General features: G+C 36.3%; 1 protein-coding gene across 1 annotated transcript; it reads left to right on the top strand.

Annotated features, from left to right (window-relative positions):
• Positions 1-354: 354 nt before the first annotated feature.
• ppm1g (protein phosphatase, Mg2+/Mn2+ dependent, 1G) lies at positions 355-14,863 on the top strand. The gene is made up of 10 exons (XM_073835202.1): positions 355-861; positions 1,151-1,220; positions 3,810-3,895; positions 4,057-4,180; positions 5,157-5,608; positions 6,610-6,738; positions 7,107-7,341; positions 7,432-7,561; positions 10,284-10,380; positions 13,614-14,863. Exons 1-10 carry the CDS (start codon positions 751-753, stop codon positions 13,797-13,799), a joined length of 1,620 nt encoding a protein of 539 aa, XP_073691303.1. The 5' UTR covers positions 355-750; the 3' UTR covers positions 13,800-14,863.
• The last annotated feature ends 514 nt before the right edge of the window (positions 14,864-15,377 follow it).

Here is a 15,377-nt window from a genome sequence, read left to right as displayed (position 1 = left end):
CTCTGCGCATGCGTGAACTCACAATGAGCTCTGAACGGGAAGATCGGATCATTGCTGAATTGAATCTCTGAATCCCCTTCAGCAAAATGAACGAATCCTTCAATTAATTTCGTTTATGGACAGAGTTGTTCGGTCTTTTGTAACGTGGCACCTGCATACGCTACTCATGCAAACAGAATTTATTTACTTCACCTCCAGAATCATTTCGTTCATAAACAAAGAAAAAAATTTAACGAATCGCTTTCTAAAACAACTCGCTACTTCCGAGTCATATAAAGGATTCGTTCAGAATAAACGAATCGTTCGTGATCGATCCATCGCTGCTAGACTTCCGCTTCCGGTGTGCCTAAAGTCCGCCCTCTGTGAAATGGGTTTGCTGGTGGACTGTTGATTATGTTGACTCACACGTGTTAAGAGCTTTTCTATGTCTTAAAAGAGCATAAAATCGAATCAGCATTCATCCCCCTGCGTGTTTAAAGCGAGTCCGCTCAGTTTTTGACAGACTCGTTTGAGCTCTTCTTTGATTTGTGTTTGTTCATTTAGAAACTCCAGCAGCATCACCAGTGCTAGCAGCCCGTCAGCTAACAGCAGCAGGGTAACACACCGGTTTACTCTCATCTAAGGGTCACTGCGCACTGAAATGTGACAAGTAGCTAGTCTACACAGACGTTGTACCTGTCTTTGAAAACAGCAAACCGGATTTCGTTCATATTACACGCTTTTCTTTGACGAAACCTCATTGTATACATCATGGGGGCTTACTTGTCTCAACCCAACACGGAGAAGACCACAGGCATCGGCGGGAATAAGAGCATGCACTTTGGCTACGCGGCCATGCAGGGCTGGCGAGTGTCTATGGAGGTAACGTTACAACATTCACTTTTGTTTACTCTCCGTCGCTGCTTTGTGGATTGCAAACGATATCTGAAAATAAATATGAGAGAACATCCTTTAGCCGGTGTAATTAAGACGCATTGGATGTTTAACCCTTCCAATGGTCTATAAAAGTGAGAGCGTATTATTTCTGTAAGGTTAGTAGGTTATATGTTGTGTTTTGTATGGCAGGAGTGACGTGCGCCGATTTTGGCGCCAGTGAGGTCAGAGTGACTCCCGCGTTGAACTCCTTTTCATGGCTTGTTTTGTTTTCTAGGACGCGCACAACTGCATCCCAGAGTTGGATGATGAAACTGCGATGTTTGCGGTTTATGATGGTCATGGAGGTAAGCTGGTAATGTTTATAGTCCACAATTATAGAGATTTTAAACAGAGTTCACCCACAAATTCTAATTTTGTTTCTCACACACTGCAAAAAATGCTTTTCTTATTTAGATTTTTTTTTGTCTTGTTTCCAGCCAAAATATCTGAAAATTCTTAAATCAAGATGGATTTTCTAGACTAGTAAAAATTGTCTTGTTTTCAGAAAAAATAAGTCAAAATTAAGTGATTTTTTTTTTTTTTTTGCTTAGAACAAGCAAAATAACCTGGCAATGGGGTACGGAAAAAAATCTTATTTCAAACAGAAAACAAGATTATTTTTCTTACCCCATTGGCAGATTATTTGGCTTGTTTCAAGCAAAAACACACTTAATTTTGACTTGTTTTTTTCTGAAAACAAGACCATTTTTACTTGTCTAGAAAATCCATCTTGATTTAAGAATTTTTAGATATTTTGTCTGGAAACAAGACAAAAAATCTAAGTAAGAAAAGTGTTTTTTGCAGTGCATTCAGCCTCTGTCCAAACCAGTCTGTTATTTTTATTTTACTTGGACAACTTTTGTTTTTGTTTTTAGTGAAGCATGGCTGGAAAGCCCCTAAAAGTTCCACTTAAATAGTCCACATATGGTAGTTTTGTCTAAGGATAGACTGTGCAGTATTAAGCTATTAGCTAGGGCTGCAAATAACAATTATTTTGATGATCGTTTAGTTGGTAGATTGTTTTTTCAATTAATCTGCTTTTTCAATTTTAATTGGCTTAAATTCCAATTTTTATTTTATTAACCAAAACAGTTTGGTTACCAGTACAGGGTTTGCATTTACGTCATTTGGTCAGTTACCCGGATACCCAGCCGTATTGGAGATACTCTGATGTAAACAATAGCATTGATGGCACGGTAATGTACTACTGAATACATCGTTCTGCTTATTTATGCTGTCTAAACCACAGAAAATATGTGTGGAAGCTGCTAAATCATAAAGAGAAGGACTTAGTAAGCAGAAAAGGGTGCAATATTTTGACAAACTACAGTTAATAGGTGGTAAAGATATGTACAAGTAGTATTAAAATATTAGCCTATTATTTCACCTAACTGACCGGAAATATGAACAAACACAAATGTTGTCAAGATTCTTGCCCTGGAAATCCAGGTTCAGTTTGGCCAACCTTTTGAACCTTTTGTTCCTCAGTTTTTTGCACTCTTCTCCTTGATTTGTTATACCGTTTAGTAGTCTGTAGTACTGTTTCCCGGTCCAGCTGATTAGTACAGACCAAAACATGACAATATTGGATCATTTTCAGCAGCAAAAATCAGCAAAATATGGCAGTTTTATTCGGTTCAGTGGCATTGTTTACATTTAGTGCCGCCAATTGATGTGTCATTAAAACACACTATATTCTTCAAAATATCACCTGTTATGTTATCCAGATAAAGGTTAAACAGGTTGGAACAACATGAAGGTGAGCAAATGAGATTTTGTGAAGATTTTGGACAAACTATTTCTTTTAAGTTATATTTCATCCTTTACTCACCCTAAAGTTGTTTCAAACCTGTGAGTTTCTTTATTGAACAAAAGAAAATATTTAAAGAATATTGGTAACAAAACAGTTGACGGTAGCCATTGACTTCAATAGTATGGAGAGAAAAAAAAACAGTGGAAGTCAATGACTGTCAGCTGTTCGGTTATCAACGTTCATTAAAATATCATCTTATGGGTGAAATATTCCTTTGAAGTCATCGTTAAAAATCTCCCCTTGTGCTAAAATGTACAGGAAGTAAAATCATTTTTGGGTGAATTATTACAGAATGAGGTAAAAATGGTGTATAATCAGGGCCTAAAACTAACTTTTTACCACACCTGCCAATGGCCAGTGAGGTAAAAACATTTACCAGCCATGAGTTTCTTTCTGCAATAAAAGTTATTACTACAACAATCAATAAACATATTTACAATGTTTTTAATTTGTCCTACTACTGCTCTCTATTAAATGCATTTTCCCTCAATTTTACCTTAATTATAGCCATTTAACATTACAGTATAAATGAAAGCCATTGTTTTTAACATTTCATAGGCTCTGAAATGTATAACTCTTAATTTAAGTAATTTAAACAATCTTCACATAAACTATAAATTGTATATGCATAAACCATACAGAAATACATCTTTATTCACGCTACAAAAGTTCATCAGCGACTAGAGCAGTTGAGTAAGTTCTCTTTTTCTTTTGTTGTTTGATTTACATCAATGGCAGGTTTTAGCAGGTTTCACATTAAAATCCGTGCTGTCTCTTTAAAACCTAATGCACATGATGCAAATCTGACACGCATCTGATATTCTCCCAACTCTTCATGGCCATTTAAGACTTTATAACTGATTTAAGAGAACGTTTATGACGTAACTCGGCAAAACCACGCATTTTGACATAACTGTGTTTGTTTTCGTCCGTTGAAGCACTACTGGTGGGCTCTCTGAAGCAATTTTTACTCTCATTTGGCGCTTGGCGAGTGTTCGTTTTAGGCCCTGTAGCTGTGTATAACATTCTTGTATGAGTTATCCATTTGATAATTTCATTTGGTGAGTTTGTGTATTTCCAGGTGAAGAGGTTGCTTTGTATTGCTCCAAGTACTTACCTGAGATCATTAAAGAGCAGAAGGCGTATAAGGATGGCAAACTGCAAAAGGTAACTTGTTTCTGCTCTCATGATAGATTGTTGTGCTCGTCTGATTATGATCAATATCAGTTTGCATCCATTATGATCCTTTTATTGACAAACTGTTAAGTTCACTGACCCAATAATCACTGACCTCATCACTGTTTATGCGGCTTGCTTTCATATGTCAGGCTCTGGAAGATGCGTTCCTGGCTATAGATGCCCGAATTACCACAGAGGAAGTCATCAAGGAACTTGTTCAGATAGCTGGACGTCCTCAGGAAGAAACTGAAAAAGTAGCAGATGAAGATGATGGTTAGTTTTGGTTGTATATGGCATATAGATGTCATCAATACTTTAGATCTGCGTTTCTATAACTTTTGGACTATCCACAATAACATTTCAGGGCACCCCTCCTGTCGTTTACTAAAATGTAACAATTTAATTAATTACACTGCAAAAAATGCTTTTATTACTTAGATTTTGTCTTGTTTCAAGCCAAAACATCAAATTCTTAAATCAAGAAGGATTGTCTAGACAAGTAAAAATTGTCTTGTTTTCAGAAAAAAGTCAAAATTGAGATTTTGCTTGAAACAAGCGAAATAATCTGCCAATGGGGTAAGAAAAATAATCTTGTTTTCTGTTTTTTCTTACCCCATTGGCAGATTATTTTGCTTGTTTCAAGACAAATTTTTTTTAATATATATTTTGGCTGGAAGCAAGACAAAATCTAAGCAAGAAAAGCAATTTTTGCACTGTAGATCATACAATTCATGAAACTTGGGGGTGACTTCAATTGAGTATCTTGATTTGTAGTTTTAGCTTGTTTAAAATATTTTGTCTTAAAATATTTTAAGTAATTTTGAAGCCTCATAGGAATATTTGAGATGCTTTCTAATGCTTAAGATCCCTTTATACCATTTTTGGTGTGTATTTACAGTTTTTAATCTGTTTTATGGAGATTATTTCCCTTTTGTTAAGAGTTTCATTTTATAGAAACAGTTCTGACTGCCCTGAGAAGTGTTTTTTTTTTTTTTTTACATTTAATACTGATAAGTGCACTTTTTTTAAAGGGTACAATTTCATTATATTTATTCTTTTATTAATGCTAAACAATGTCATTTTTGAACGAAACTTTTCGTATTGATGGGTCTCAAAATATAAGTGACAAGATTGCAATGTGTATCATGAGACTTCCCGATAAAGAACCCTATTTAGTGTTTTGTCACCTGGGTTGTAAAATGCATGCACGGTTTATCTGCTACAAATTGACGTTCACCTTTCTTGTCAGTTGATAATGAAGAAGCGGCTCTGCTGCACGAAGAGGCCACCATGACAATCGAGGAGCTGCTTAGCCGCTTCGGACAGAACCAAAACAAAAGTGCCAAAAAGCCGTGTCCAGGTGCCTCTAAAGAGTCTGAGGATGGAGAGAAATCTCATGCTGAGAAGGGAATCAATGGTGAGACAGAAAGTGGGGCTTCTGAAGCCGACAGCAATGGGAAGAAGGCAGCCAGTGCTGGAGATGCTGCCGGAGGCTCCAAGATGAGGGCCTGCAGACGGGCCGCTGCGTCCGCTGGCGGTAGTGGCTCTTCTTCTGATGGATCTGCTGAGAAATCTGGGGATGCTGGTCCTTCCTGCTCCTCCTCTGCTGCCCCTGCTCCAGGAAGTGCCAAGTCCAAGTTCTTTGAGGACAGTGAAGAATCGGAGGAGGGAGAAGAGGAAGAGGAAGGTAGCGAGGAAGAGGTGAGGGGATAAGTGTAGCACGTTTGGACCGTTCAGGTTAAAATGAGGCTGTTACAATTTTTTACAGATGTTGCTGTTTTTGATAATGAACTATTTTACATCTGCATCTTAACTCAAGGTACTGTCAGATGTGTGTTTCTAAGAGACAAAAGATGTAATATTAATATTACAGCCTTCACTGCAAACTGTGCTAAAGATCTGTGTCACCAAAGTCAGGCAACCTGTTTTATGATCTGAAACATTACTCATTAGAACAGCATGTGAAACTCAGTTCCTGGAGGACCACAGGCCTGCAGAGTTTAGTTACAACCCTGCTCCAACACACAGACCATGTAGTTTTCAAATAAGCCTTAAGGACTTGATTAGCTGGATCAGATGCGTTTAATTAGGGTTGAATCTAAACTCTTGTTTGACACCTATGCATTAGAACAGGGGTCATCAAACTTGATCCTGGAGGGCCGGTGTCTTGCAGAGTTTAGCTCCAACTTGCCTCAACACACCTGCCTGGAAGTTTGAAGTATACTTATTAAGACCTTGATTAGCTGGTTCAGGTGTGTTTGATTAGGGTTGGAGCTAAACTCTGTAGGACCGAGTGTGGTGACCCCTAAGAAACTAAGAAATGCATTTTTCTATTAAGGATTATTTTGTGAATGAAAAATTAATTCAAGAACGTAAAGTGTTTGTCACGTAGTTCTGACCATAAAGTGTCATTTAAACCCACAGCTTCAACTTCAAAGAAATAAAAATGGAACATTTATAGTGATTATCAATACCGACTGATATGAGAAACTTTAAAAAAAAAAAATGTCCATATCGTGCATCCCAAGTGCTAACTTTTTAACTGTAGTGTACATTTTAAATGTGGAACAATGTATATACTGTGTACTGCATGCTATTTTCAAAAATACTAACATTTTTGCAAAATCAAACATTTCCAAAAGTTTCTTTTGCACATGAGTGGCATTTATTTGTCATTGTAACTTTATTTTTATGGCCAAAAGGACTGCAGTGAGGAAGACGGTGAGAACAGCAGTGAGAACGAAGAAGAGGATGACACAGAGGAGGGAGAGGAAGAGGACAGCGATGAAGAGGAGGAAATGTGTTTGCCAGGCATGGACGGAAAAGAGGAGGTTAGCATATGTCGCATGGCCTCTGAGATGCGGTTAATTGTGGAAAATGTAGTGTTCATTGATAAAATGACCCATGTGATAATGTTTCTGACCTCATTCTGTCCTGAACTGAAGTTCATGATGCCTTCATGTTGTTGCCGTTTTATTTTTTATTTATTCCTGTGGAACAGAAATGGATTTTTTTTTTCTCTCTAGTTCTAAAATTCAAATTGTGTTCCACAGCAAAAAAAATAGTGTTTTAAGTTAACACTTTTTTTTTTTCGTTGATTAAATGCTTTGAAAGCTTAATATAAGTTGCAAAAGGAGTGGATGACATGACACTGTGTATAGTCTGTTTTATTTACTTTTTTTTTCCCTCTGTCATGCAGCCGGGTTCAGACAGTGGCACCACAGCTGTGGTTGCTCTTATTCGTGGGAAGCAGCTCATCGTGGCCAACGCTGGAGACTCCAGATGTGTTGTGTCTGAAAAGGGAAAGGCGGTGGACATGTCCTATGACCACAAACCAGAGGATGAGCTTGAGCTGGCCAGAATAAAGAATGCTGGTGGGAAAGTGACCATGGATGGCCGTGTCAACGGAGGCCTGAATCTCTCCAGAGCTATTGGTAATGCTGCTGATATATCTTTGCAAATTTTTGATGTGATATTTATTTTTTTTATTAAGAATGGCAGAAAAAGTTATTGTTTTGTTGTAGGTGATCACTTTTATAAAAGGAACAAGGCTCTTCCCCCAGAGGAACAGATGATCTCCTCTCTACCTGATGTCAAAGTGCTGACTCTTAATGAAGACCATGACTTTATGGTTATTGCCTGTGATGGCATCTGGTAAGACTAATAACTCAAATATGTGACCCAGGACCACAAAAACAGTTTTAAGTAGCACGGGTTATATTTTTAGCAATGGCCAATAGGGCTGCACGATATTTCGAAAAATTATTGGTATCGCAGAGAGTTGCGATAAATTACATTTAATTGGTTTCATTTCTTTACAAAACTTTTCACAGACTGCTGTGAGCTGATGCAGTGACAGGTTCGCCGTTCTCTCCAACATTACAACAATTTAAACTTAATCTTTATTACCTTTAATGAAGATTTGAGATATTAGCCGTCAATCACTCCGTCACTGACACTGCGCTCTGCTGAACTAGGAACAGGCCCTTTTTTTTTTTTTCTTCTTTTTTCTCAACTAACCTCTGTTCCGGATCTGCACAAACTGCATTGCAATTAGGGGTGTGTGATATGACGATTTATTTTTATTGTGGATAGTTAAAAGGTCTCCACAATCGGCTTTTAAAGAAATAAACAACATTTTGTGTTACAGTGCGCACATTCTGTCAGATACAATTCTGGCGCCTCAGACTCAATATAGGCTACTGTGCAACGCGGCATACATTCACATCAAATGATAACTCATTGTCGGAGTTCCACTCATGCAGGTGCGTAATTTCCACTGGGGACACGCTTTTCAAAATCCTGTTTGTGTCCTCCCACTTTCAAATGGTTTTGTTAAAGTAATCTCTTGTATTGTAGAATGGGCGCTGCTGAGAGTTTCGCACGGTCGTTAAAACGAAACCAAAAGTAAAACGCGCATTCAAATACAATTTTAATACCCCGTGTTTAGAGAGCGACTCCCCAATGCACGCGAATTAGGCTACATAAAATATCTAGTCTCTTATTAATATATGTGGGCTATATTAAGTTTTGTAGTTGTCTATAACTCTGTATCATGCTTAAAATTCAGTCTCTTTGCACTTTAAATATTGAAAGAGTAGCCTACTTTGATTATGGCTGCATTTGTCTACACGAGTAAGAAAGAACTGTGTAGTTTATTTTGTCATTTATACTGTAGATTCTTTAAAAATGCAGTGGTTGCCTCTAATTTAAATGTCTTTACCTATAATAGAGAAAATAAACATCTTGTTTATGTACTCATATTTTCATTCATTTTTGTCCCTTGCTTAGGCAGTAAAATAAATATATAAAGGCTTTTAGAATCAGCCCATTTTCTTGTAAAACATCAGCAATCAGAATCGGCCATGAAGAATCAAGTTCGGTGCGTTACTAAAAAGTTGGGTGCATTACTAATAATTGGGTGCTCCTAATTTTTATTTTATTTTTTTTAATGCTCCTAACATTTTGAAGTTTAATAGTAAACTTTTTGTTTTAATAGTATTTTTTTTTTAATTTAATTTGTTTTTTAATATTTATTTTTATAAAAAAAAAAACAGGCAAGGAAATATTGTTTAAAAGATGCTCTTGAGTGTGTTGTGTAAATAAAAAGTAATGTTTGAAAGCAATTCATTTTGTGTTTGTAGGTCTATGGTAACAGCAAACCAGAAATCAGAATATCTGCTGAGGTTTTAAGTCATTCATAGTGTTTTAAAGTCTAAGTGTTTGCAACTTACTTGACACAGTTTTTTTTTTTTAGCCTGAATTAGATTTAATTCGGATGACAGATGAATATCTATTACCTGTTTATTTTAGTATGATCATTACATATATAAATTATTTTAAAATAGATAATAATAATAATAATAATAATAATAATAATTTGAAGCATTTCTCTAGGGAAATGTTATATTCGCAAGAAATCGTTATCGCAATATTCAACAACATCGCATATTTTCCCAATATCGTGCAGCCCTAATGGCCAACAATGCATTGTATGGGTCAAAATGATCAATTTGTCTTATGCCAAAAATCATTAGGATATTAAGTAAAGATCATGTTTCATGAAGATATTTTGTAAATTTCCTACTGTAAATGTATCAACTTCATTTTCGATTAGTGGTATGCATTGCTAAGAACTTGTATTGGACAACTTTAAAGGCAATTCTTAGTATTTAGATTTTTTTTTTTTTTTTTTTTTTTTTTTTTTTTTTTATTATTATTATTGAGCCTTATGACTGGTTTTGTGGTCCAGGGTCACATATAACGTATGTTATGTTTTGGATTTTCAGTGTTTTTGAAACTTGTAAATTTAGTATTAATAATACAATTTGCTTGATTTTGCTAATCATGTAGCCAAAAATAATTATTCCAGACCATTCTTAACTGTTCATTTGTCTATCATGCCTTGATTTATTTTCCACTGCATTTAGCTTCGTGTTTTTGGTTCTACCTTGTGCATGTAATTGGTTATAGTAGCAGTTTTGGTTGAAGCGAGTTCCTCTAATTGGGGTAGAAACACTTAAATCATTTGTGGACAAATTCAAAAATACTATGATAGAAAATATAACTGAAAAGCACTTTCTGGTCTTAATCAGTTAGGCTGTCAACCATGATGACATTGTGCATAATGTCTAGGTTTAATGTATTCACTCAGTTTAAAGCAGTGTTAGTTTTTAATAACACCTCATCAAATCTTAATGCAGATTCATGTGTTTTGCTGTGATTTGTGCAAGTTCTTTCCATGAGAAATGCTTTGACAGTTTTGAGGGTTTTCTTATATTGTTTTTTTTTTTTCCAGTAATCAAATATAAAACAATAATGAAAAGTGAGCTGATTAAATTGTCACTGCTTACATTTGTTTTTGTGTTTTTTAAAGGAACGTGATGAGCAGTCAAGAAGTGGTGGACTTTGTAAGCGAGAGATTGAAAACTGAGGCTGGCAAAAACAGACCCCTGACTGCAATTATTGAAGAGGTAAGTGCTGGAAAATGTTGTTTTTAATGGAAGTCTGTTTGTGTGCTTAAAAGTGCTTTTGCATTTCAGTAATGCAGCTCTGTGCATGTAAAATGCTCTTGATTTAAAACGCCCTTCTTAGCAAGATGTTAATGTTAAAGCGACAGTTCAGCAAAAAACGAAATCTACCCTGCGAGTTACCCTCAAGCCATCCTAGGTATATATAGTCTCGCGTAGCCAGACCTTCAGACTGACGGCTGAAGTTCTGGAATTCATGGCAGCTTTCATTGGCCAAGGCCCGCCCTTAAGACCGTTTGATCGACATGTCAAACAACCAATCACAGTTCGTTTCGTTCAGCGTCACGTTTCTGTGCGTGGAAATGCCCCCACAACAACAGACTGGTGTGCAACAAGTCAGTCATTGAAAAAGCCAGCATTGAAAGATAACGAAGAAGAGGGAGAACAAGCAGTAAGTCAGTAATTTGTTCGCGAACGTCGCAAATGTGTACAACAACAATGGCATCTGCATAAGCACCTTTTAGCAGAAGGCGAGTAAACCAGTCTGCGAGTCCCAGTTTAAAAAAACTGTAAACCAGTTTTCAGTCCTAGCGGACCGAAAATAAACGCGACACTCGCGTCTCCCGGAAATTCAGTCAAATTCGACCAAACAGATGACGACTTCGACATTCCTGAAGTGTTTCCAGTTAAGCGTATCATATGCATCAGACGTTTAGCCAACGTTCCTTGGGCGTGACGTTTGAGGCTGAGACTAAGGTGTATATATGACTTTCTTATTTCAGACGAATACAATCAGAGTTGTTAAAAGTCCTGCTCTCCAAGCTTTATAATGGCAGTGAATGGCTGTTGAGATTCAGTAGCCTATAAAGTGCATCTATCATAAAAGTACTCCACGTGCCTCTGAGAGGTTAATAATGACCTTCTAAAGCGAACTGATGCACAAACACACATTGGTACAAAACAAGGATTTGTAAAGAGAAATTAATGAGGATTTTGATAGACTCTTAAAGAATGCTGGGTTAAAAACAACCCAGCTTTGACTAAATGTATTACCCAACATTAGTGTTAATTTCGTTAATGAAGACTACGACGCAAAATGTTTGTTCATAAGCTTTTTTTCCATGACTAAGACGGAACGATATTAGGTGGTCAATAAACGATAACTATGACTATATCGACATGCAGTTTCGTTGACGAAATGACCAAAATGTGTTAACTTTACCAAAAACTTTACTCTCTTTATTTTCATATTTCAAAAAAGGAGACAAAGTGTTAATGCAGACTGCTCTACACGCCTCTACTACGCAAGCTTTTTTCATGTGTGCGGTTGCCAGATATCAAAAGGTGAAATCCCTGAATCAGAGATTCACTGTTGCATGAATACACTTCTGCCCGATATTTAGCTTATTTTAAGCAATCTGGCAACCATACGCTCGCTCATTGTGGAAGCGCCGCCACGATGATCTGAAAACCCTAACAAACAAGCTGGAGTTTAGTGATCTAAATGAAAGCATTATTCAGCCAGACCGTTCGTTCTGTCGAGATCTTGACTATATTATTAGCACTTGTGCTCGATGAATAAATGCACTTACTTAACCGCTGTTTCTAGGAATTTCACTTATAATATTTTTTTGTTTGTTTTACCAGTTTTTATAATGTAGACAGAGGGATTGCATTGCATGAGTCTTTGGTGTTTGTTTATATAATAAAAAGCCTATAGTAAATCAGTACACTAGATAAGGTAAAATACACCATGGATATGAGTCCACATTCTATTCTATGAAATGTCAAGTTTTCATTGATTTAAGACTAGATTAAGTACTTCAGGTTTTTCTTGGACTAAAACTAGACTAAAATGTGGAGACTTTTAGTCGACTAAAACTAAATATGAGGAAAAACTAGTAAGGATATTTTACCATGGGACTAAGACTAAATTGAAAATAGCTGACGAAATTAACACTACCCAACATGCAACAAAATAGTGCTTTTTCTCGTGCCGGTGTTTGGCTGAAATCTAAGCCGGTGATGGGCTGCTGTTCCCCGGGGGGAGCTACAAACCTCAGACCACCGCCAAGCATTTCACTCGTAATGAATCAGATTAATTTATTTATCTCGTCCTTGGTATGTTGTGTTGCGTAAAATAGTATAGTTTACAGCATAGTAAAGACTGAAATAAAGTATAAAAACCATTATTTCACTGAAGAAGTGCACGCTCTCTCCTGTAGAGGACACAAACAGCTCTGACTGTAGCTCAACAGCTGGGTTGTCTCCTGGGTTGTTTCATCGGAGACAGGCTCAACTCAGCGGTTGGGGAAAAAAAAAAAAATCACAATTTAATAACCCATTAAAAACTACCCAGCAGCTTAGTTACAAAAAAACTACCCAGCACCTGGGTAAAACATTTTTTTTAAATCAAATAAAATGACCCAACAAGCTGGTCCCAGCATTTGGGTTAAAAAGATAACCTATCATATTATTATTATTATTATTATTATATATATATATATATATATATTTTTTTTTTTTAGAATGCAGAAAAACTACCCAGCACCTGGGAAAAAATGTTAAAAACAACCCAATAAAATGACCCAGCTGGCTGAACCCAGCATTTTTTTGTGTGTGTGTGTATAAGCCAAGAGGAGACTGGTTTTCCTTTGCTAAACAAAAGAAACTCGGCTTCCTTCGCTTCTGTAAACAAAACTTGGTTCTTACTAGACTAGCATATTCTCACCAGAGCTTGTATGACAGTTAGTGAAAGCTAGAGATTACGCCTTTCTAACACAAATGCATTAATTTACTTAGGGTTAGGCCTTTATAACCCCCTGAAACCACGTGGAGCATGATGGATGAATGCACTTTATTTTGCTTCAAAATTTCAACAGCCGTTCACTGTCAATATAAAGTTTGGAAGAGGCAGGACATTCTTTTTATGTAACTGATTATATTTGTCTGAAAGAAGAGGGTCATATATACCTAGGATAGCTTGAGGGTGCGTAAATTCTGGGGTAATTTTCATTTTTAAGTAAGGTGAACTATCCCTTTAAATTTACAATCTGATATGTATTAAATAACTTGGAAAAAATGTGTTTTTGTTTCAGGATGAAGTAGTTTTAATAAATTTAATAAAACCTTTTATTGGCTTTAATTACTGTTATTTGTCACTAATAGTCTTGTGTTAATAAAAAAAAAAAAAATTGTCTGCTTACTAAGAAGTGTTTCTTTTCTTCACCGTCTAGCTGCTGGACCACTGCTTAGCGCCAGACACCTCAGGAGACGGCACAGGATGTGACAACATGACCTGTATAATTATCACCTTCTCCCCACACCTCGGGAACAACATCGATGGGAGCAGCAAGAAGCGGAAGCCAGAGGAGACTGCGGAGGAAAATGGCAACGACAGCAAAAAATCCAAAACTGAATAGAAGTGCTGATTATTTTGAGGACACTTTCCCCTTTGAATTCAGACCACTGGGAAAATTTTAAGTATAGCGCCAAAAGAAAGAGCGTTTTAGTTTTAAACAATTCAAAGACGCAAGCAACTAGAACTGTTAAACCAGACCATTTGTTCTTTCTTTGTTTTTGTTTTTTTGTTTTTTTTTGTTCTGATTTGTTTAATATTCCCGTCAACGACGTCTGTAATTGATAACTGAATGAACAGAGTGCAGTATGGTAGCAGAGGTGATGGCACTTGAGTCTGTGTACTCCTGATGTATGTCTCGTCCATCGCACCCTAGTTTATGTACATAGTGTTTTTCCAGTAACTGTCAACTTGATTTGATTTCTCTCTTTGCTTTTTTTAGTAGTGGATCATTTGTGTCAGTATTTGTGATCTTTTTTTTCTGAACACCAATATGTAATTGATCAAATACATTTTTTTTAAATAATATGATGAAAGATGCTCGTCTATTTTTTTTTTTTTTCTTTATGAAGCCATCACCCACAATAGTCCTGAAGAGAGATGCTGAATTACACTGACATTCCTTTCTCCCTTGTTTCTTGTTAGTGAACAACTTTTTGTTTGCAGTGTCATTGATCCTGATGTCTATAATAAATCGGTTTCTTTCATTTCAATCAGAAGACATTGGGATCAATGCCTGATTTAGAAATAATTCAGTCCTCACTGCAAAAGAGGCGTTTTCTCATTGTCCTCGGTCTCGAAGCGTCCGTCGAATTCATTGAGGTTTATATACGACGTATTTTGGAATATATATTTTGGTACTTTTTCAGAACATCTTGGTGGGTTGTACAGGGAAGTCATTGCTCAGACCTACAGCTTTTTCTGTATCAATAAACAAGTGGAGACTAGTATCGCCATGCTGTTTTTCTTGTGGGGAATTGGGGTTTGTTCAAGCAGCATAGAAAAGTTGTTGGTTTGTAATCTGAACAGCAAAAATGTATCCGAATTTAGGCTTTTTGAGCTGAGGTTTGTTCATAATTCAAATTGTATTCCAGTGTTAAAATAGGCTGTTGACAATCATTTATGCACCCTTTAAGCTCATATTAAAAGACTATATTGAATATTTCTACTTTTAAAGTTCTTTAAAATAAAATAAGCACTCACAGTACTTGAGAAACGCATCCCACTTCATATAATTTAACACTGATATTCAAAAAAATAATAATGGGAATATGTTTTTGATGTATTTGTGAACTACAGTACTCAATATAATGGAGTACACTCTTAAAAATAAAGGTGGTTCACGATGCCATAGAAGAACCTTTTTTTCTAAATGATTCCATAAAGAACCTTTAACATATGAAGAATTTTTCTGTTTCACAAAAGGTTCTTTGTGGCGAAAGAAGGTTCTTCAGATTATAAAAAGGAGATGGTTCTTTAAAGAACCTTTGACTGAATGGTTCTTTGTGGAACCAAATATGGTTCTTCTATGGCATCGCTTTGAAGAACCTTTTGAAGCACCTTTATTTTTAAGAGTGTACACTGAAACCTAAATTCAGAAATTACTCTTTACATAGAAGACTTACAGGTGCATCTCAATAAA

This window comes from Garra rufa, chromosome 2, assembly GCF_049309525.1.
Source record: "Garra rufa chromosome 2, GarRuf1.0, whole genome shotgun sequence".
In the NCBI taxonomy this organism is placed as follows: Eukaryota; Metazoa; Chordata; class Actinopteri; order Cypriniformes; family Cyprinidae; genus Garra; species Garra rufa.
This window is presented reverse-complemented; position numbering and strand designations above follow the sequence as displayed.

Coding starts and splice junctions, on each gene's coding strand:
- ppm1g (XM_073835202.1), top strand. CDS start 751: ATGGGGGCTTACTTGTCTCAACCCAACACGGAGAAGACCACAGGCATC. Junction 1,221..3,809: donor GGTTTATGATGGTCATGGAG/GTAAGCTGGTAA, acceptor GTGTATTTCCAG/GTGAAGAGGTTGCTTTGTAT. Junction 6,739..7,106: donor GCATGGACGGAAAAGAGGAG/GTTAGCATATGT, acceptor TCTGTCATGCAG/CCGGGTTCAGACAGTGGCAC.